Source organism: Myotis brandtii, unplaced genomic scaffold (genome assembly GCF_000412655.1).
Source record: "Myotis brandtii unplaced genomic scaffold, ASM41265v1 scaffold419, whole genome shotgun sequence".
NCBI lineage: Eukaryota > Metazoa > Chordata > Mammalia > Chiroptera > Vespertilionidae > Myotis > Myotis brandtii.
Genome location: NW_005366075.1, coordinates 443,986 through 466,579, shown reverse-complemented (window position 1 = coordinate 466,579; position 22,594 = coordinate 443,986). Strand labels below are relative to the sequence as shown.

Sequence of the window (22,594 nt, the reverse complement as noted above, 5' to 3'; positions counted from 1 at the left end):
GTTAGTTCTCTGTGAGTCTGTTTCTGTTTTATTTGTTTATTCATTTGTTTTGTTTTTTTAGATTCCACATATAAGTGAAATCATGTGGCATTTGTCTTTCTGACTTATTTTATAGCACAATACCCTCTATGTCCATCCATGTTGTCAAAAATGGCAAGACTTCATTCTATTTTATGGCTGAGTTAATATTCCATTGCATATACACCATATCTTTATCCATTCATCTATCAATGGACACTTAGGTTGCCGCCATATCTTGGCTATTATAAATAATGTTGCAATGGACATAGGGATACATATATCTTTTAAAATTAGTGCTTATGTTTTCTTTGGATAATATCCAAAAGTGGAATTGCTATATCAAATGGCAGCTTTATTTTTAATAATTTGAGGAACTTCCATACTGCTTTCTACAGTGGCTGCAACAATTTACAATCCATCAACAGTGCATGAGAGTTCCCTTTTTTCTCCACATTCTCGCCAGCACTTGCTATTTGTTGATTTATTGATGACAGCCATTCTGACAGGTGTGAGGTGATACCTCATTGTGGTTTTAATTTGCATTTCCCTCATGATTAGTGACAGTGAGCATCTTTTCATTTGTCTGATGGCCATCTGTATGTCTTCTTTGGAGAAGTGTCTATTCAGGTCCTCTGCCCATTTTTAAATTGGATTGGGCTTTTATTAGTGTTAAGTTGTATAAGTTCCTCATATATTTTGGATATTAACCCCTTACCAGAAGCATCATTGGCAAATATCTTCTCCCATTCAGTGGGTTGTTTTTACATTTTGTTGATGGTTTCCTTTGCTGTGCAAAAACTCTCTAGTTTGATGTAGTCCCATTTGTTTATTATTTTCTTTTGTTGCCCTTGCCCCAAAAGTTTTTGCCAGGAATAATGTTGAAGAATTCACTGCCTATTTTTTCTCCTGGGAGTTTGATGGTTTCAGGTCTTACATTTAAATCTCATTACATTTAAACTGATGTAAATGAGTTTATTTTTGTATGTGGTAAAAGAATGTGGTCCAAAACTGAACAGATACATGTCCTGTTTTCCCTACACCATTCGCTTCAGGTGTATTTTTAAGTGAAGACTTCCAATTGTGTTTTGAATATGCACCTCCATGCTGTGGAGCCCGGACACAGACACGTGTGGCAGGAAGATGCGAACTGTGACCAGCGTGGCTTCCTCTGGTGGGTGCGACTGAAGGGCCAGGCCTTTGACGCTGTGTATTTTGCTCCTGCTTGAACTGGCTACAGAGGAGATATTATTTTTATTTTTAAAAAGGGAGACAAAGAAAAGGGTAAACTACATATTCGTATCGGAAAAGGACTGAAAGGATTAATTTTAAAAACTATCGCTGGGTCATTTTTATTTTATTACAAACTTCTTTATATTCCAAAATACATATGTAATACTTCTATAATCAGAAAAAAAAAGCCATGAAAGGAAATAATCTGTAATACCAATGGTAGAATCAATTTTAATCTGTTTGCAAACCCAAAGGTTATGGGGTTGGGTGCTCTTTGAGGAGGTGTGGATCCAATTTCTTTTACTTCTTTGGGGCTCATGCTAACTTTTTATTGCTGGTGAAGCTATTTCCACATTTTAAAAATGATTTCCATTCAATGTGGCCAGAAAGGAAAATCAAGGCCAACCGCAAGGCACACCCTCCTGAGGAAGACAAAAAGCCACTGTAACCCGCGGAATGAAAACTTCACCAGTGGAACGCGACTCCTTTGTCACGAGTGACTTCAGTTGCTGGGGGGCAGGAATTTTTAATGAGAACAAAGAGCGTCAGAGCGATTTCAGGGCTCCGGCTGTCGTTCCAGGCCCAGACACCCGTAACTTTATATCACAGTGATGGAGACAAAGAACAAGGTGTCCCATTCACCCCAGGCTCCTGCAACCAGAGGGCCCCGCCTTCCAGGGCCTTGCACCGACGTGGAAAGGAGAAGGAGCGCTCAAGGAGGCGGGCAGGCAATCACCATAAACCATTCAAATGAGGGCAGAGAGCGGGCAGAGATGAAAAGGCGCCGTCTGATCATTCACCAGCGGGAAGAGTGCACTAAATCAGGCCCTTTCCTGCCGGACGCTGTTGTTTTTACTGAACAGTTAAGCACCCAAGGAAATACCAGTTGGGTCTTAAAGACAATTTATAGCTGGGCTGGCCTCGCCGCACCTGGCTGTGTTTTGACAGCAGAGATTCTTGTCTACACAATAAGCTGTCACTAATGCACCTAGACCTTTGGAAGGAACCTGTGGCTCAGTGGCTAATCTCTCCTCTCCAGGTACCCTTCCCCCTTTTAAGGGAAAGCAAAACCTCCTGCTGGTGGCAGGCCTCAGCCTCTTCAGGGGAAATCGGGAGCCTCCTGAGAGTGAAGGGCAGCCCCCCCACAGCCCGAGGCTGGGCCCTGGCTAAGGCCTCTTTCTGAGCTCTTCCCTGGGGACTAACTGCCGAATTCCACGGACTTGTTTGGATCCAGGAAATTTGGGAGTCTGCTCTCTGAGCTCCCAACTTTTCCCAGCTAAGAATGTCCAAGACCCTGGCAACAGCCCCGCCTGGGCACACTTGGCAGTGACTCTAGGGGATGCCCTCCCCCCTCCCCCGCCACTAAAACAAGGGCCAGGCTGGCTTTTTAGGATCAGATGGCCTCACCCTGTTTCCCTGAGATTTTCGTACTCAGCGAGCAGCTTGGATCGGAAGGTACCTTCTTAGAAATCAGAGGCTCATTATAATCAGTGCAAGTTGAAAGCCCTGCCCTCCCAGGACCAGGTGCTGCCTTCCCCGCCCCTGCTTTGTTTCGCCTTTTAAGGACTCGGGATTTCAATCTCTTTTTGATTCCAGAAGGATTGGGCCAAACAAACAGCTTTTAACAGGTGGCCCAAGGCAATTCGACTTTGCTAGGAATGAGTTCCTGGCGGCTGGTGGCCGACATTCCCGTGTGCTGGAGCAGCACAAAGATGTGAGGAGGGGTGGAAGGTAATGGAGAACACCCCCTCCTGCTCCTTAATTTCATGGTTCACAGACATTCATTGACATTCAGACACTCCCAAAGGGAAGCTCACATACCAGCCATGAAACCAGAAACGAGCAGGCTAATGGGGCTAACGGGTCCAGGGAGGGTTCTCTCTGCTGTGGGGGTCCACTTCCACCCGGGGGCGGGGTGTGCAGGGGATGCTATGGTGGGCAGCCCGGTGGGAGAGCTCCAGGCCTGCAGGGTCCTCTGACCAGCCCACCCAGAATGCCCCCCTGGGAGGGGCCGGCGCTGGCCCAGGCTCGGAGACAGTACGGAGTTCATAGGGACAGGTCCCAGTGTCTAAGACAGAAATGCATCTGGCCGGTCACTGGAGTGCGAAGCCAGCCTGAGGAAGGGATGTCCAGCTCGAGGAGGAAGTGGAGGGGCAGACCATGATGAAGAAGCCATGGGGAGTGGGTCAGAGAAAGCTGCCGGCGGCCGCTCACTGTCTGGCCACATCCAAAGAACAGAGCTGGAGCCCCAGCTGCAAACCCACCCCGGCGCCGCCACCGCCACCCAAAATCCGCACCGCACATGGCAGGCGCTCCCATCCCCTTGGCCCAGGGCGGGCAGCATCCTCGGGACAGTGTCACCTGGGGCAGAGGCCGGGCCATCGCCTTCCTGGCGTAGGGATGGGAGACTCCGCCTCGGGTGCGGGTTCTTTCCGATTTCTAACAGGCAAGCACCTCCCTTCTCTCCTCCCTCCGGAAGCGCGGCGGGCTCACCTGGGGAAGTCCCGGGCGCTCCAGCCAGTCTCGGAAGATGCTTTCCACAGACAAACCCAGCCTTTACAAATAGAAAACAAGAGGGAAAGGGTTAGAAGATAGAGCACTAAGGACAGAGGGTCTTTCCAAATATTCGGGCACAGGACAGCATGGCTGTCAGAGAAGCCCGTTCTCTGAGGAAGAGCCGCTGCCACAGCCCACAGCGCCCGCAGCGCGCCCCGCACACTCCACGTGGTCTGCGGTGGAGGATGAACCTGAACCTGAGCAGCCGACCTCGGGCCTTTCCCGCCCTTGGAGGAACGCCGGGCTGGGAGCCAGTGCAGGTCCCGGGCATGTTCACAGACACATCAGGCACGACCACCTCCTCAGAGGGGCGAAACGAAACCTGAGCACTGCCTACTGGGTGCGTCCAAATGAAATTGGAACTTCACGGTGACAATTAGCGAGGACGAGCAGGAACGCATGATCACTGTGGGAGCGGAGGGAGGCGCAGATGCTGCCGCCGCCGCCGCCTCCGCCGCCTCCCCTTAGGCAAGATACGTTTTATAATTTCCATTGAAGACAAGATGCTCAGTGAAGGCCTGCCCTTGTTGGGAATGAATGCAGACCACCGCCACCTTACCCGGCACCCAGGAGGGCATGTCACTGGTTGGGGCCTGGTTCCTACCCCAGCGCTTGAGCAGCTGTGGAGGTTCTGCAGCCTCTACATCGTCCGCCCTGGCTCAGAGGCAAGGCCCAATTCTCCCCTGCCCCGCCTTCCCTGGTGCTCCTCTCCAAGGGGCCGTTCATCTGCGGCCTTTCCAGCTGGAGAGGGACACTCCTGTGTCGGGAGCTCTGGGGCCCAACGCTCTGGTCACCCAACCTGCAAGGGATACTCAGGAAATGCGTTCGTAGCAAGGGGCTGACTGCGGCTCCGGGGAAATGGCATTCTTAAACCTGCCTCAACTGGAGGGAAGGTGAGAGTTTAGAAACAACGTAGAAAAGAGACGGGTGATGATCAAAGAGGCAAACACATTAGACCCACGTGGAGGGCAAGGGAACTGGGATGAAACATCCTGAAGAGGAGGAGTCTGGGGAGCGACTTCACACCATTTCCCACGGGTTCTGCAAGCCCGCACACAGCTGCCGAGCACCCCCAGGGAGGAGGGCGAAAGAGGACAGGGACATAAATTTCCTTCGGGGAACTTTAGCTCGAAGACACTTCTTTCGGGGTGTCCTGGGAGGGGCTGGGGAGTCGAGTGCTGGGATGCCATTACGGAGTGAGGTCCCAGTCCTCAGGGGAGAAGTGAGCACAGGCAGCGCTTTCTCCATGTGGCAGAAACTCGGCGGGTGCCTCCCGGCACAAGGCTCTGTGGAAGGATGAGGTGCGAGAGCCCAGGGCCAGGCTGTCCGACAGGGACACAGGACACGGGTCAGAATGCTGCCTGTGCTGGTGGAGAGACGTGGGCCCCATGTGTGTGGAGAGGCCAGGGCTGCTTACGGTGGGACAGCTGGAAGGAGGTGCGTTAGGGAAATGTTCTTAAAGAAGGCAAGGCTCCAACCGTCACGGCGGATGGCTGCGCCAGTAGAAATGGAAGGGGAGCACAGGCAGGAAAAGCCACAGTCGGCTGGACTGGCACACAGAATCAGGTGACAAAGGACACGGGCGTCCTGTGAGGGCCCTGAAGTCCTGCCACGGGCTTTGGCTCCATCGATGAGGCTCTGAAGCAAGGCTGCAGAATGGCATGAACAGAACAGAGTCAAGGAAGACTAACTGAGGGAGAAGAGGCTGGAGGCAGGGAGGCCAAAGGGGAAGCTGTGAGTGTGTCCAAATGAGAGGTGATGAGAAGGGACCTAAACGGAGGTGAGATGCTGGGAATGAAAGTGGAGGGTGGCGCTGGCGAGTCCTGCTGGGGGGTGAAAGATGGAGTCAAACAGTGGGCCCCGTCACTCTCTGCAGGGTGACTTTCCATAGCATGTCTACGCCCATGTATAATCCGCCCTACAGTCTCCAACCTGGACAACTGGCCAGGCCAACTGTGAAGGTTATTTCGTGGGAAAATATTAAGGCACATTTTGCTTTGCCATGTTCAGTATCTGCACGCACAGATACCATTATACAGTGGCACTAAAAACAGAACAAACTCCTCTGTCACTGCCAACAAAGGGTACTAAAGGAATAACTATTGATCTGATCAAGATGTCAGCGTAGAGACTAGTAAATGCAGTACTCAGAACCTGCAACAACCATATCAAAATTACGACTAAATTACAGAACCATCGTGCAGAACCGCTGAAATCTAGCTGAACAGGAGTCCTATAACTACGTAGATCCAGAAGCAGCCACATCAAGATCAATAGGAGGGGTGGGGACATGGAATGGGCCGGTCCCACCCCCACGTGTGATGGTTAAACATTGGGAAGGATATCTCAGCTGCAGAGGTCCCCCCTGAGGAGCCAGGGTTCCCAGCTCCACATCAGGCTCTCCAGCCCAGGGTTCCAGTGTCTGGAAGAGAAGTCCCCATAACTTCTGGCTGTAAAAACCAGCAGAGATTGTGGCTGAGTGAAATGGAGGGCTGCTGGAGTCCCAGGTGTTCCTCTTAAAGGGCCCACACATGGACTGACTCGCTGACAGACTCACTCTAAGCTCCAACACTGGGGCACCAGGGACAAGCAACGAGGAACTGAATTGCTTGGAATCAAGGCAAGAGCTGGGGTGTGCAGTTTTATTCCGGACAGAAGTGCTGGCAGAAGCCATTGTTCCTTTGCTGAACCCTCCCCTCAGAGCCAGCAGACAAGCATCATACCTGCATCTCCATCAGCCTGGCTAACATAGTTCTCCCCACCCTGGTGATTCCCTGACACACTGCCCCACCCAACTTGCAGTCTCACCCAAACCCTTTCTTGTGGCTTTTCCATACAAATGGCCTATCTTGGCTCCTGAGTTGAGCGTCTGCCCCCTGGTGGTCAGTGTGCATCATAGCGACTGGTCATTCTGGTTGTTCCGCCATAACAGTTGCTTAGGCTTTTATTATATAGATAGCCAAGATATGAAAGTAACCTAAGTGCCCATCAACAGATGATTGGATAAAGAAATGGTGCATATATACAATGAAATAGTATTCAGCTATAAAAAGAAATGAAATCTTGTCATCTGCAACAACATGGATGGACTTAGAGGGTGTTGTGCTGAGTGAAATAAGTCAGACAGAGAAAGACAAATGCCAGATGATTTCACTTATATGGGGAATCTAAAAAATGAAATAAACAAACAAGCAGAACAGAAACAGATTCATAGATACAGAGAACATTTTGATGGTTGCCAGCTGGAGGGGGTTGAGGGGATGGATGAAAAGGTGAAGGGGTTGGGAAGTACAAATTGGTAGCTACAGCACAGACATGGTAATGTAAAGTACAGCATAGGGAATATAGTCAATAATATTGTAATAGCTATATATGGTGTCAAATGGGTACTAATTTTATTGAGGTGATCACTTTGTAAGTTATATAAATGTCTAATCACCTGAAACTAATATAATATTGTACATCAACTGTAACTTAAAAATAAATAATATTTTTAAAAATATTGCTCATCGAACATCTTCTATGTACCATACACTAAAAAAAAAAAATCTCATTTAATATCTGTGCAAAACCAATATTATTGCCAGGTGTCATGATGCATCGCTTTATGATTTATGGTGCAGACAAGCCTGCTCCAAACAACGCTGACCCCTCCATCTTGCACTGAAGGTGCCCTGTTTGCCTGCCCTTGGATTAGAGTTCTGAAGAGATGGGGAAATTCTTGGGAGGGGCAAAGGTGTGAGGGCAGGAGGGTTCATCATTCAGCTGCATGCAGGAGCAGAAGACACTCCCCTATGAGGGAAGTTTCAGATCACTTTCCTTTGGGAAGGTTTGAAGCATCTTATAACCATTATTACTTCATTCTTCATATTATCCTTGTGAAGTGGGTGTCAACTGGGTGTGGCTTTTTAGCAGATGGAGCAACTAAGCATGAGAAGAGTGGCCAACGTCAACCCAGACAAAAGGCTAAAGACAAGACGGGTTTCTGGACTCCCAACATCCGTGCAGACATCACCCCGCACCCACACCTGCCTGTGGACTGCTGACGTGGACGAAGGTCTTAAACTCGGAGAAGAAGATGAAAGCATGAACTCCAGCTGCTAGAAAAAATTATAGGTCCTCTAAGGGGCCTTACCTCCCACGGGAATTATGAGACACAGCGTGAAAATGTTCAATATTCAGGGAAGAAATGGAAGATGTGTTTGAGGAAAATAAAATAACGCACTTACATAGTTTTTGCGTTTTGATCCCAACTACTGACGTGACTGCGGGTGAATTTTCGGTCTGGACAAGGATCTGCCGCAGTGGTGAAGCCAAAGGTTGGCTTTTCTCACCCAGACACTCAGAGTCCGAGCCCTGGGGGCTGTTTCCGCCTGAGGTCATGTGGCTTGAATCATCACCACAGACGAGCAGGAGCATTTCCACTTCACCGGGACCCAGGACTTACAGGAAATTACTCTCCTGCATGTCTGATCGCTATGGAAATTGATTTCCTACAGATAGCTACAAGCACACAGGCCCTCGCTGCATGCCTTCCAGCTCTGGGCCTGTGAGCAGCACTCCACCTCCTGACTGAGGCCTCCGGGGCCTCCACAGCAGCAGCGGGCCCACCCTCTGGCTGGAGAATAGCCTTCTCCGGACTCCTATGTCCCGGAAGGCGATGGCACTGCAGGGGTCTGTCTCCAGTCCCTGTGAGCTATGAATGCGTTCACACGTGGTTACTGCAGCAGGGGGGAGAATATGTCAGAAGTCCTGGCAAGATGTTGGTTAGAAGCCACAAAGTGAGCAATTGCTTGTCTCTTTGTGATGTTAAAGTACAAGGAAATAGACCCAGGCTTGCGTGGGAATGGCATGGCGCATGCCGCACTGCTCGCTCAGCTGATTTCTGAGGGTGGAGTATCAGCCACATCTGCTAGCGGGCCCACCCTCTGGCTGGAGAATAGCCTTCTCCGGAATCCTATGTCCCGGAAGGCGATGGCACTGCAGGGGTCTGTCTCCAGTCCCTGTGAGCTATGAATGTGTTCACACGTGGTTACTGCAGCAAGGGAGAGAATATGTCAGAAGTCCTGGCAAGATGTTGGTTGGAAGCCACAAAGTGAGCAATTGCTTGTCTCTTTGTGACGTTAAAGTACAAGGAAATAGACCAGGCTTGCGTGGGAACGGCATGGCGCATGCCGCACTGCTCGCTCAGCTATTTCTGAGGGTGGAGTATCAGCCACATCTGCTGCTTGTTCCTATCAATGTCGTGTTGATCAGGAGAAATGTCTTTACTGACATTTCACTCTTTACTCCCATCTTCTGCCTCGTGGGATTCTAAAGGTCATGTTCTATCCCCATCTTTAAGGAAAGCGCATGGCCCAGCTGCCACTTGAGCTGAAGGATGGATGGAAAGACCTTGGGAGCTCGGGTACTAGACGGAGGCGAGCTTTGGGCCTTCAGTGCTCGGTCTGGATCGGAAAGTGCTCTTGTTCTGGAACTAGTGCACATCTCAACTTTACACAGTTATTTACTTTCTTGATCAAAACAAGCAGTTGGTGCTGGGGTGTACAATGCAGGTTGCTGACTTAACATTTATAAAACAAGTACGCCCAGCCCCGAGGGGGAGGAAAAGCACTGAATGAAACTAACACATGAACACGCACACACAGACCCAGTCATTGACGAGCAAAGAAAGAACTGGTTGCTGTCGATACCATAGGAGTGAGCTTTCGCCAGGCAGGCCAGGGCCCCGGATTTGTCCCCATTTCCTTCCAAGCACTTCCAGCCTTTCCTTCCCTTAGTCTCTTAAATATCATCTTTTAAACAGAAACCTCTCACTGACAATGTCTAAAACACAACTCTTTATCTCCTGCTTCCACTTCCAAACACTGCCCCTCCCATCCCCTCTGCGCCACACCGACTCCCCAGACTAAACAGGGCCCCGGTATTTCCAGTGCAACTTCAGTGACTGAGCGGCCAGAAGGAAAGGCCAACTTCATGCTGGAGGCCTCCATTCAACCCCACAGCCCATCTCCAAGTCTCATCTCCGGAATCTCTCTGATTGCCCGTTACACTGCCACCGCCAGCATCCCTGCCCTCGTTCCAGCTCTAGATCTCTCCAGCGAACTGCTGTACTGGTCTAATTGGTCTCCTGACTTCTAGTTCTCCTAAGTCCATCTGTCTCCCATGCTGCCCCCACCCCAGAGTACCTCTCCAATCTGCTGGTGGCACTCCCCTACCTAAAACCTCCAGTGGTACTTCTTTGCCTGGAGGCTGGAGGCGAGGGCTGATGAGCCCTTTCTCTGTGCACCCAGGACTGGGAAGCTCCCCAGAGCACTTCCCACACGGAGTCCCAGTGCTCTGCTTCGGGTATGCCTGCAGCTCAACTAGGAGCTCCCTGGGGTCGGGGCATGGGATTTATTCCTTTCTGCTCCCTGTGTCCAGCCTAGCACCCTACCCGGTAGGAAAGGTGCTCAATAGAGAATGTTAAATTAACTGAAGCAAGAGAACAATGCAAAAACAGCATGACAGCCCCTGAACCCTGACTGCGGGTCTGATCTGAAAACCCTTGCCCTACAGAACGGCTCATGTGCCCAACAGATGCGCCTGAGAATCGTTTTGCAGTAAGGCCAACGATTAGGGGCTCAGGGGCAGGCGTGGGGCCTTCATATGCTTGGGAGAAGTAGATAAAATTGGTACAATATGCTGCACAGGTAAAAGGGTAGACGGTCTGTTTCAATAGCTGAATTTGATTCTGAGGTTAGCAGGAAAGATGGTTGAGTTTCAAAAAGTATTCCAGGACACTGTAGGAAAGAAGCTGCCTTAACTTTTAAGGAGAATTTTTAAAAGAACCTTAAACCTGTTGGCCAGAACATGATCCTCCCTGGAGAGGCATCCCCCCAGAGGGGAAGGAGGTGGGTGCCGCTGGCCACTGTCACACAGAGATGCTGCTCGTAGCTTCCACATCATGACAAAGGCCTCTTTGTGGGCCCACAGTGTGTCACCTCCATACATATTCACAATGATAATATCCGGGTCCCCCAGAACCAGCAGGCTCAGGGCCGTCCAAGTGAACTCCATACCCTTATTAGGAAGAGGATACAAAGAAAGACTTCCCCAACTAATAAGGCACTTCGTTGCGTCCATTAAAATGACTATAATTGTGCCCTAAGAAGTTCTGAAAGAATGCAGAGTCATTGCTCAGAAACAGACTTTGGTGACAAGAGGTAATGCACAATTTCTATTAGTTTTCTTCTTGTTTCATTCGGTGTTAGTTCGTAGGGAAAGCACTCCATCCTATCAGAGGACCTGGAAAGTTATTCCAGGCAGGTATACAAGAAAAAGGGAAAAATATTGCAGGTAAACTATTGTTCTTGGCCTTAGGAATAATGACCACCTCTGATGTGATTTTTGCATGACAAAAACCCACATTTCTGTTTAAAAATAAAAGATGGTAAATCCGAACTGTTTCAGACCTTCCCAAACAAGCCACACCTCCTTCGAGCGGCCTCCTGGAAAAGCCAATGACTGCAGCCCATGCACTCTCCCTGGATAAGACTTCCTTCAGCATCAAAGGCAGGAGCAGAAAGAGGTACATTAAGGAATTTAACAAACAATATGGCTATGTTAATTCTGTATGATGCACTAATTTGTGTTATGTGTGAGTTCCCATCTGATTGAAAAAAAAAAAAGCATAACAATAACATTTCTAACTGTTGAAGCAAGAATTGGAGGTAGACGGCAGAAGATGAACAACTCTCCACGCCCTCATGGCCCCCAGATCCTCCCTGAACTTCATGTCACCTCCTGGCAGCACAAGTCCTGACACCTGACCCTCACGACCCCCACATCGGGCGGCCTACAGGCAGGCGGTCGACATGGAGGTGTCTGGCCTCGCCTGGGTCCAAGTCAATGTCTGTGCACAGGGATTCGTCTCCACATTTGGAAATCTCCTCCGAGCATAAAATCATGGCTAAAACTGTGGGTCAGGAAGGAGAGTAATATTGGCTCTTCTTGAAAGAAATGTTAATTTCCCAAGATGCCCCCTTTAATGTTTCAATACCAATTTTGCTATTAGAAATTATGTTTCAGGGTATTCGCTTTTAGTGCCCAAATTAAGATAGGAAATTAGAAAGAAAGGGTTGGAATGAATCTAATCCAGACTTTGCTGTAGGTCTTAAACCCCCTGGAACCCCCGTAGGAGGTCAGCTAGACTAAAACTGGGCCCCTCCCAGGACGAGGTCTCCCTCTTTCCAGAGCGAGCTTGCATTGCAAAGAGCATGGGCGAGGCCCAGACAGCCTCACTCCGAACCGGGCTCACTCCCCTGCTCACTAGGGATCTTTAAGTTACTCCGCCTCTGGGAGCCTCAGTTTCTTCATGTGGGACACTGTGGATAAGAGCAGAGGTTCCAGAGCCAGGCCTCCTGGGAGCAGGGCCCACCTGCCACATGGAGCTGTGACGCCCTGGCTGGTCACTCAGCCCTCGGCACCTCAGGCCTCCGGTAAAACAGGAATAAAACACAACGCCCCAGCTAGCAATGTTCGGAGGATTAACTGAGCGCCTGCAAACAGTAACCTCCCATGAAGTATTGGCTTAAAATAATCATGATGACGATGAAGAAAGAGAAAAAGGAGGAGGTGGCGGCAGCAGCGGAGGCGGAGTGCTGTAATGAGGAGCCAATGATCTCCTGTAAGCAGATCCCGAAAGTGCCTGGTGCACAGAGCTGTTATTGTTCTAACTACATCCATCATTAATTGAGCACCTACTTTTCATGTGTTATCCCCTTTGATCCTCCGGGAAAGCCTGCCAGAGGGTAGAAAACAGGAATTTGGAGGGACGAAGTGACCTGATCCGAATGTTATATGAGGGAAGGGGCAGAGCCGGGTTAGAACCTTGAAGAGCCCGACTTCAAATCCCAGGCTTTGGTTACTACCCCACCTTTCACCTTCAACTGAACAGTGTTTCCTCGTATGGAGCCATGTTCTATACAGCCCCCGGGGCTTTAGGACCGTCCTCTCTGCCACTCTTTCCACAGCAGCTGAGGCCACACTGTGTCCTTGACTTGCCTCATACACCACTTGGCTGGGGCGGGGGGGGGGGGGGGGGGGGGGGGGCCCAACTCTGGGGAATCCCTGTGCCCACTAGCTCCCACTATTCACATGAGCCCATTTCTAAGTTTGGCTGATGCTCCCAGGACTCCTGCTGGCTGGGCCAGGTCCTTGCCTCTATTAAGAGAGGAAGACTGAACTTCCTCAGCTTAGTAAGCCAGGCAATGGCAGGGTCGTTTTTAACATTAAAAGTAAAACGAGGCTCTTAATTCCTAAGTTGGTCCTCACCTTTTTTCTTCTGGGATGTTCTCCAACAGCATTTGAAGGAAATCCTGGAATAAGAAAAAAGCAAACCATGAAAAATGTCCATCGATGTGTCACTGCCCCCGGCTGCCGGCAGCTCACCTGCTCGCGAAGCTGGGCCCGTGCTGGATCATTGGACATTGCGCCCGATGTATTAATTACGGCGCTTCAGTCCAATCAGGTAAAGAGATTTGTTTTGTGAAAACCACAAACAAATTGAAAAATGTAGTGTTTGTTATTTTGACCTAAAGCAACAGTTGATTTCATTTCATGTCTCAACTATGTATTTTCAAAAGGCTGTCCCCCATAAAGCTCTGTCCCCCAACTAACCGAGTCCCCGTCACGAGCCCTGTTACGGACTGAACGACCTCAGCGCCGAGAGGCTGGTGAGTGACTTGCAACTTTCTTGCTTTGCTCTTTGGAAAGATAATGACAGAGCTCAAGACATGACTATCCCCGGCCGTCCCCGGGGAGGAACCAAGCGGCTACAGCCAGAATGGTTCCGGTTCCCTGGCTCCGCCTGCAGCCTCTCCTAGTGCCACTGACACCTAGGATGTTTCAATAATAAATTTTTTAAACCTAAAGACATGACTTACACACACTCATTGTTTCCTCTACTATGGAAAATTTCAAACGCATTCAAAAGAAGACAAAAGAGTATAATTAACCTTCATGTACCCATCAACCCACAGCCAATATGCCCCATCCACTTATCTGCCTCTTGTATTATTTAGAAGCGAACCCCAAACATTACATAATTTCACCAATCAATGTTTCAGTAAATTGCTCTGAAATATAAGGACTCTTTTAAAACATAACCACAATACCATAAGGCCTAAAAAAATCACATATGAATGTTCAATATCATTTATATTTAATTTGCACCTTGAATATTGTGACCAACCATGTCAGTCTATCTAATTCTAGAATCTTGATTTGGCCTCAACTAGGTTTGTCAGATACAATACTGGGTGCCCAGTTAAATTGGAGGCATCCTTACACTAAAAGAGTATTTGCTGTTTATCTGAAATGCAAATTTAACCTGGTGTTGTGCATTTTTACTTGCTAAATTAAACCTCCTACCATCTGAAGATTTGACAAGATACACTTCGGAAAAAATATAGAACATGCAGCAAACAAGAACAACCTGTAACGTTTTTGGGATCTATACTTGAAGTTTTTCTTTGAATAAACTGACAATCTTGTAAAGCAGGTCCTTGCAAGAGCTCAGATGACCAGCTATGGAACTGCCAAATGAACATCCCTGGATGGAAGCCCCGCCCCCACACCCCCTCAGCCTACAGATCCTGGTAGTGCAGGCTCTGATGAGACCCATTTAACTCAGAATGTGAGATGGAAGCAGCAGGTCAGACCCTGGGATTACAAACAGATGGAAGCACGGAGGACTGGAAATCTGCAAACAATTTGTATGACAAGGTGTTCTTCTTCTATCAACACATGAGGCAAAGCCATCGCACATTGGCGAAGCCTGCCAGCCCTTTCTATGAGTTTATGGGTGCGTAGTAGGTCCATTTCTCCCAGAGGCAAAGACTCCCTATTAAGGGCAGTAATGAAAAATTTATTTCTTGCAAATCCCGTTCTCCTTCTAAGACTTCACTTGTGTATTTTGCTTCACCCAAAATAAATGATACAAAGAATATCAACTAATATTAAAAGCATGGATCATGCAGGCAAATGGAAGGGGACAAGCCCAAATACAATGACCCCTCACATCTGAAGTCCCTCCTTGCACCTGCAGTGGATGCAGTACATGGAGGAAACACCAAAGAAAGCAAGAGCAATATTTAGAATGTGAAGAATTACTTTTGCTTGAGGTTCTTTAAGTCATTATCTTTACTGTAATAATTATTTTGTATAAATGTTGAATTAGAAATTAATTTATCACAACTGACTTATTAATAGGTTACAATGCAGGTATTTCACTGGTTGAATGGCAGTATTCTTGCTTCCTAAAAATCCAAGTACGGTAAGTATAATTTCTTACTAATTTCACTTCATTATCTCCTTAGAGCCCATATCAACTTATCTCATATTTGTCCAGTAATGTATGCTCATTTATATGTGTGTGTGTGTGGGGGGAATTACATTAATTCAATGGCAAGGGGGAGAATTTAATTGCTTGAGAAGCAGGAAATACAGAGTTAACCTTAATTCTGTCCTTTTGCATTTTCCAGTTACAACTGGATCTTTATTTACAGGACTGCAGAGAACAATGTTCCAGAATTTTCAGTGAATACAGGAAATTTTTGTATTCTATTTTGTTTGTCAATTTATTTTTCCTATTTTGTTAGTCAATTTATTTTGTTCATTAGATTCCACATATAAGTGAAATCATGTGATATCTGTCTTTCTCTGACTGGCTTATTTCACTTAGCATAATAATCTCCAGGTACCTCCATGCTGTTGCAAAGAGCAAGAGTTACTTCTTCTTTTTTACAGTCGCATAGTATTCCATTATGTCCACTGCTTTTCTATCTACTCAGCTACTGATGGACACTTGGGCAGTTTCCAGACCTTGGCTATTGCAAATAATGCTGCTATGCATATATTCTTTCTGATTGGTGTTTTGGGATTGTTAGGATATATTCCCAGAAGTGAATTCACTGGGTCAAAGGGCAGTTCCATTTTTAATTTTTTGAGGAGACTCCATACTGTCTTCCACAGTGGCTGCACCACCTGCATTCCCACCAGCAGTGCAGGAGGGTTCCCATTTCTTCACATCCTCACCAGCGCTTGTTGCTGATTTATTGATGGTAGCCACTCTGGCTGGTATGAAGTGATTGATATCTTATTATAGTTTCAATTTGCATCTCTGATGATTACTGATGTTGAGCATTTTTTCATATACATATTGGCCATCTATCTGTATGTCCTCTTTGGAGAAGTATCTATTCAGATCCTTTGCCCACTTTTTAATTGGATTGTTTGTCTCCCGGGTGTTGAATTGTATAAATTCTTTATACATTTTGGATATTAACCCCTTATCAGATGTATCATTGGCAAATATGTTCTCCCATACAGTGGGTTCCTTTTTCATTTTGATGGTGGTTTCTTTTGCTGTTCAGAAGCTTTGTAGTTTGATGTAGTCACATCTGTTTATTTTTTCCTTTGTTTCTCTTGCCCTAGGAGATATATCCACAAAAATATATCTGCTACATAATATGTCTAAAGTTTTACTGCCTATGTTTTCTTCCAGGATTTTTATGGTTTCGTGGCTTACATTTAAGTCTTTTATCCATTTTGAGTTTATTCTTGTGTATGGTGTACGTTGATTGTCTAGTTTCATTATTTTTTTTGCATGTACTTGTCCAATTTTCCCAACACAATATATTGAAGAGACTGTCTTTGCTCCATTGATGCTCTTGCCTCCTTTGTCAAATATTATCTGACCATAATGACATGGGTTGATTTCTAGGCTCTTTGTTCTGTTCCATTGACCTATATGCCAGTTCTTATGCTAGTACCAGGCTGTTTTTTTTGTGTTGTTTTTTTTTTTAATCCTCACCGAGGATATTTTTTCATTGCTTATTAGAGAGAGTGGAAGGGAGGGGGAGAGACAGAGAGAGAAACATCGATGTGAGGGAGACACATTAATTGCTTGCTCTCCACACACATCCCGACCAGGGCTGGGGATCAAGCCTACAACCAACGCTCATGCCCTTGACTGGAATTGAGCCTGGGACCCTTTGGTTGGCAGGCGACACTATCCACTGAGCAAAACCAGCCAAGGCAATGCCAGGCTGTTTTGATTACAATGGCTTTATAGTATCGTTTGATATCTGGTGTTGTGATTGCTCCAACTTTGTTCTTCTTAAGATTTCTGAGGCTAACTGGGGTCTTTTTTGTTTCCATATCAATTTTTGGAATATTTGTTCTAGATCTATGAAATATGCCATTGGTATTTTAATAGGAATTGTGTTGAATCTATAGAATGATGAGTATATGAACATTTTAATGACGCTAATTCTTCGAATCTATGAACATGGTGTATGCTTCCACTTGTTTGTATCTTCCTCTATTTCTTTCTTCAATGTCGTACAGATTTTTATTTCTTCCTTAATATCATTGGTAACCCATTCATTATTTAATAACATGCTATTTAGCCTCCATGGGTTTGAATGTTTTTATTATAGTTTATTTCTAGTTTCATGCCATTGTGATCCAAGAAGATGTTTGTTGTGTGTGTGTGTGTTTAAAATATATTTTTATTGATTTTAGAAGGAACGGGGAGGGAGAGAGAGATAGAAACATCAATGATGAGAGAGAATCATTGATTGGCTGCCTCCTGAACACTTCCCCCGCCCCCACTAGGGATTGAGAATGCAACCCAGGCATGTGCCCTTGGCTGAAATCAAACCTGGGACTCTTCAGTCCACAGACCAACGCTATATCCACTGAGCCAAACCAGCTAAGGTGAAGATGTTTGATATGATTTCAATCTTCTTGAACTTGTAAAGACTATTTTGTGTTCTAACATATGTTCTATCTTTGAGAATGTTCCATGTGCACTTGAGAAGAATATATATTCTGTAGCTTTGGGATGAAATGTTCTGTAAATATCAATTAAATCCACTTGATCTAGTGTCATTTAAGGTTGCTGTTTCCTTGTTGATTTTTTGTCTGGAAGATCTATCCAGTGATGTCAGTGGGTATTAAAGACCCCTACTATGACTGTATTGCTGTCAATCTCTCCCTTAAAATCCACCATATATATGCTTTTTATATATATGTAGTGACTTTCTTTGTCTCTTTTATGGCCTTTGTTTTAAAGTTCATTTTGTCAAATATGAGTATTAATACCCAGCCTTTATTTTCATTTGCATGAAATATTTTTTGCTATCCCTTCACTTTCAGCCTTTATGAGTCTTTTGTTCTGAGGTGGGTCTCTTGTAAACAGCATATATATGGTTTATGTTTTCTTATCCATCCAGCTACCCTATGACTTTTGACTGGAGCATTTAATCCACTTACATTTAAGGTTGTTATTGATAGGTATTTATTTATTGCCATTTTTATTCTTTATGCCTATGTTTCTCTATTTCTCTCTTTCTTCTTCTTACATCTGTCTCTTTAACAGTTCTTACAATTCTGGTTCTTAAAAAAAATGATAGCCTTGCTGAATAGAGCAGTCTTGGTTTCAGATCTTTGTCTTTCATTACTTTGAATATTTCATACCTTTTCCTTTTGGCCTGTAGTGTTTCTGTTGAGAAATCAGCTGACAGACATCCTTGTGGGAGCTCCTTTGTAGGTAACCGACTATCTCCTTCTTGCTGCCTTTGAAAGACAAAGAGATTCTCTCTTTGTCTTTAACCTTTGCCATTTTAACTATGATGTGTCTTGGTGTGGGTATCTTTGAGTTAACCTTGATTGAGACTCTCTGTGGTTTCTGAACATGTGTGACTTTTCCCTTCACCAGGTTAAGGAAGTTTTCTGTCATTATTTCTTCAAACAAGTTCTCTATCTCTGCTCACTTTCTTCTCCCTCTTGTACCCCTATGATACAGATGTTGTTACTTTTCATATTGTCCCAAAGTTCCCTTAAACTATCCTCATGCTTTTTATTTATTTATTTATTTTATAATTTTAAAAAATTATTATTATTTAATCTTCACCTGAGGATATTTTTCCATCGATTTTTAGAAAGAGTGGAAGTGGAAAGGATAAACAGAGAGAAGCATCGATGTGAGAGATTAGTTGCCTCCTGCACGAGCTCCAACCAGGGCCCAGGCCGGGGAGGAGCCTGAAACCGAGATATGTGCCCTGGACTGGAATTGAACCCAGAACCCTTCCATCTGCAGGCCAACACTCTATCCACTGAGCCAAACTAGCTAGGGCTATCAATTATTTTTTCTTTTTGTTGCTCTGATTGACTGATTTTTTTCTATCTTATCTTCTTATCTTCTAATTTGCTGATTTCATACTCTGCTTCATCTAACCTACTGTTCACTCCTTCCACTGTATTCTTTAATTCAGATATGTTATTTTTTATTTCCAACTAGTTGTTTTTCATGGTTTCTATGTCCTTTTTCATGCTGCTGAGCATTCTTAAAAACATTACTTTGAACTTTTTTTCTGATAAATTGCTTACCTCCATCTTATTTAGCTTTTTTTCCTGAAGATTCCTCCTGTTCTTTCATTTGGGGCCTGTTTCTTTGTTTTCCCATTTTTATTTGTTTCTATGTATTAGATAGAATTGCTATGACTCCCAGGCTTGGTAGGGTGGCCTCCTGTAGTGGGTGTTCTCAAAGACACAGTGGTGTAGTCTCCTTGATCTCTTGAGCTGAGTGTAGGAATGTCCCTTGTGTGGGTTATGTTTGCACTCCAGTTCTAATTGGGTCTTGACACCTGTTGCCCCATTTGTAGGTAGGCTCGGCCCTTGGGCTGGCTGCCTGTGAGACTCAACCCCAACCATGCCATGCAAACTGTTGCACAGGTGCTGACAGAACAAAACAAAATAAAACACAACAAAACAAAGCAAAAAACAACATGGAAAAAAAAAGCAACCCACCACTAACAAAAACAACAACAGAAAAAAAGAATAAAAAGAGAAAAAAAGAGGCAAAGAAGGAATAATAAAAGACAAGAGGCAAAAAGAACAAGAACATGAATAGAAAGAAGGAATAAAAAAATTAAAAGAAAAAATAATAAGCCTGGAGGATGGCTGAATTCAAGGCAGTCATTAGGGATGTTGGTGCCATTTTCAAAATAGGGAATCCACCCGGCCGGCGTGGCTCAGTGGTTGAGTGTCATCCTATGAACCAGGAGGTTGCGGTTTGATTCCCAGTCCAGGCTTATGCCTGGGTTGCGGGCTGGATCCCCAGTGTAGGGTGTGTAGGAGGCAGACAATTGATGATTCTCTCTCATTACTAATGTTTCTCTCTCTCTCTCCCTCTCCCTTCCTCTCTGAAATCAATAAAAATATATTAAAACAAAAACAGGAAATCACCAGAAGAGGATCAGAAAGAATTCAGGTCCTCCATATTGAAGCACAAAAGACACCTCCTACCTGCCACTCCTCCCGCCCCCCCCGGCAGGGGTGTCCAGCAGAGGACTAGATAAACAGTTTTGGAATCACTGGAGATGCCATAGAGTATAGGTCCCTCTTCTTTGAAGACACACCTCACCTACTTGTTCTGAAAGCTGTAGATGAGCAGGTTGAGCATGAGGGTCACAAGGTTGTAGGAGAGGGACACCACCTGCTTGCTCTCCAGGGAATAGCTGGCCTTGGGTCACAAGTGGATGGCCCCATTGTACCATAAAGCTGAATGAGCATGACCAGGTGGGAGGCACACACATAAAAAAAGTAATAATAATAAATAAAATAAAATATAGAATAGGAAAAGAAAAATGGCAAAAAGAATAAAAAAAGAAAAGAGAAAAAATAGAATAAGTAAAGGAAAGAGAGAAATAAGAGATATGAAAGGAAAAAAAAGAAGAAAGAAATAAAATAGGAAATAAAATATAAAAAAAGATTTAAAAAACCCAAAAAAGTGGAGTTTGCCCCCGCAGGTTTTGGTGCCTGCTACAAGCACGGCTTCCAGAGTCAATCCCTGTTTGTTAACTTGCTTACTCCTATGTGCAGCTTGGCCCCACACCCATGTAAACAGAAAGTCTTTCTCTGATAGTTTTGAGGTCAGGCTGTCTGAATATTTCAGTGTATCTTGTCAATCTCTCAGTTTATCAAATATATTTGGTGCACATACTGTTTGTCAATCATGTATTAAGTATTGATCAAATAAAGAGCATGGTCTGGCCTTCATGAGCTTATACATAGAATGGAGGAGAAAGAAAAAAAACCCAAGTGATCTTAAATGAAAAATCTATATATATAAAAGCCTAAGCAACCGAACAACCGGTCGACCGGTTGCTATGACATGCACTGACCACCAGGGAGCTGCCCCCTGGTGGTCAGTGCGCTCCACAGCCAACCTCCTGCGGTCCCGCCCCCCCCTGCCCCCCTCAGCTGGCTGGCCCTGATCAAGGCAGCCGGCCAACCTCCCGTGGCCTCTCCCCCTGGCCAGCTGGTCAACCTCCCACAGCCCCTGCCCCCACCAGCCAACCTCCCATGGCCCTGATCGGCCCCGAATTGCCGGCCAGGCTGAGGGACCCCACCCATGCACAAATTCGTGCACCGGGCCTCAAATAAAATGATAATTAATGGCAATGACAATGAAGGCAATGAAAAGGCAAAGGGTAGAGATTAGCAGGGTGGATGCAGATCTGATTAGCTGGGGTGACTCTGAGTGTGTGGCATTTGAGCTGAGACAAAAGGATAAGAAGGAGCCAACCCTGCAAAGATCACTGCAGGTAGAGGAACAGCAGGACTGCTTTTTTTGCTTCTGTTCTTAAGATCACTTAAGATTCAACTATCTACATCCCTGCACAGGACAGCTTTGGGTCTCAGATGGTCCCAAAACTACAGGGGGATCACCCTCCCTAAAACAACACTTTCCTATGTCCACTTCATTAACTTCCTATTTTTCCTATTGCATTAAATCATAAATCTTTCCCCCACTTTTTAATACTCATATAACCTATTCCCCACATACCACATCCCCACAGACTCACAAGTACTCATATATTACCTGGGAAAGAATCAGCTGCCCATGAAATGTATGCACAAATTTTCTTAAAAAGGAAAAATAGGTGTCATCTCCAAGTCTTCTGGCAAGGAACCGGAGAAGGAAATAACCCTGGAAAAAAGGAAGTAGAAGAAAAAAGATGCCTATCATGGATTAATCGGAAAAATGCTTACACAGTCAACCCTAACTTACCCACCAGCGCTTTATGCATATCTAGAATGTCCCATGTGATGTGTTCCAGGCTGCCCTTTATATTCTTTACTAGAGGCACGATGCATGAAATTCGTGCAAGAGTAGGCCTTCCTTCCCCCGGGCTGCTGGCATCGGCTTGCCTCTGGCACCCAGGACCCAGGACCTGGGCTTTCCTCTGGCTGCCAGCACCCAGGACCTGGGCTTCCCTCGCAGAGGGAGGCCCCGCCTACCTGCTGCAGCCAGCTGGTCAGTGGCCTGGGCCTCCCTCTGCGAGGCGGTCATGGGGCAATGGCCTGGTCCCTGACCAATCGCATTGCACCCACCTTGGCTGGCTTGGCGCCAGTGGGTGTCATAGTGTGGTCCCGGATGGTTGTCCGGGTGGTCATTCTGCTGTTCAGCTGTTTGGTCGATTTGCATATTATGCTTTTATTATATAGGATTTTAAATTTATGTTTATTGTTGAAAGCATTATAGATGTCCCTCTTTTTCCCCCTCATTGACCTCCTCCACCCAGATCTCACCCCCTCCCCAGGCCTTCAAAGCACTATTGTCTGTGTCTATGGGTTATGCATATCTATATATATAAAAGCCCAGCAACTGGAATGGTAGAACGACCAGGATGATCAGAATGACCAGTGGCTATGACACTCACTGCGGCAGCCA

The 22,594-nt window shown here is 46.0% G+C and overlaps 1 protein-coding gene across 1 annotated transcript in view; it reads right to left on the bottom strand.

The window, feature by feature from the left end:
• Nucleotides 1–22,594, bottom strand: part of LOC102260525 (chromosome unknown open reading frame, human C9orf3) — a 333,222-nt gene that overhangs the window by 91,908 nt on the left and 218,720 nt on the right. Inside the window, exons 9-11 of the mRNA XM_014545703.1 lie at nt 21,743–21,850; nt 13,123–13,166; nt 3,745–3,805 (exon numbers count right to left, since the gene is read on the bottom strand). Of these exons, the coding sequence (XP_014401189.1) occupies nt 3,745–3,805; nt 13,123–13,166; nt 21,743–21,850 (213 nt within the window). The remainder of the gene's footprint in view (nt 1–3,744; nt 3,806–13,122; nt 13,167–21,742; nt 21,851–22,594) is intronic.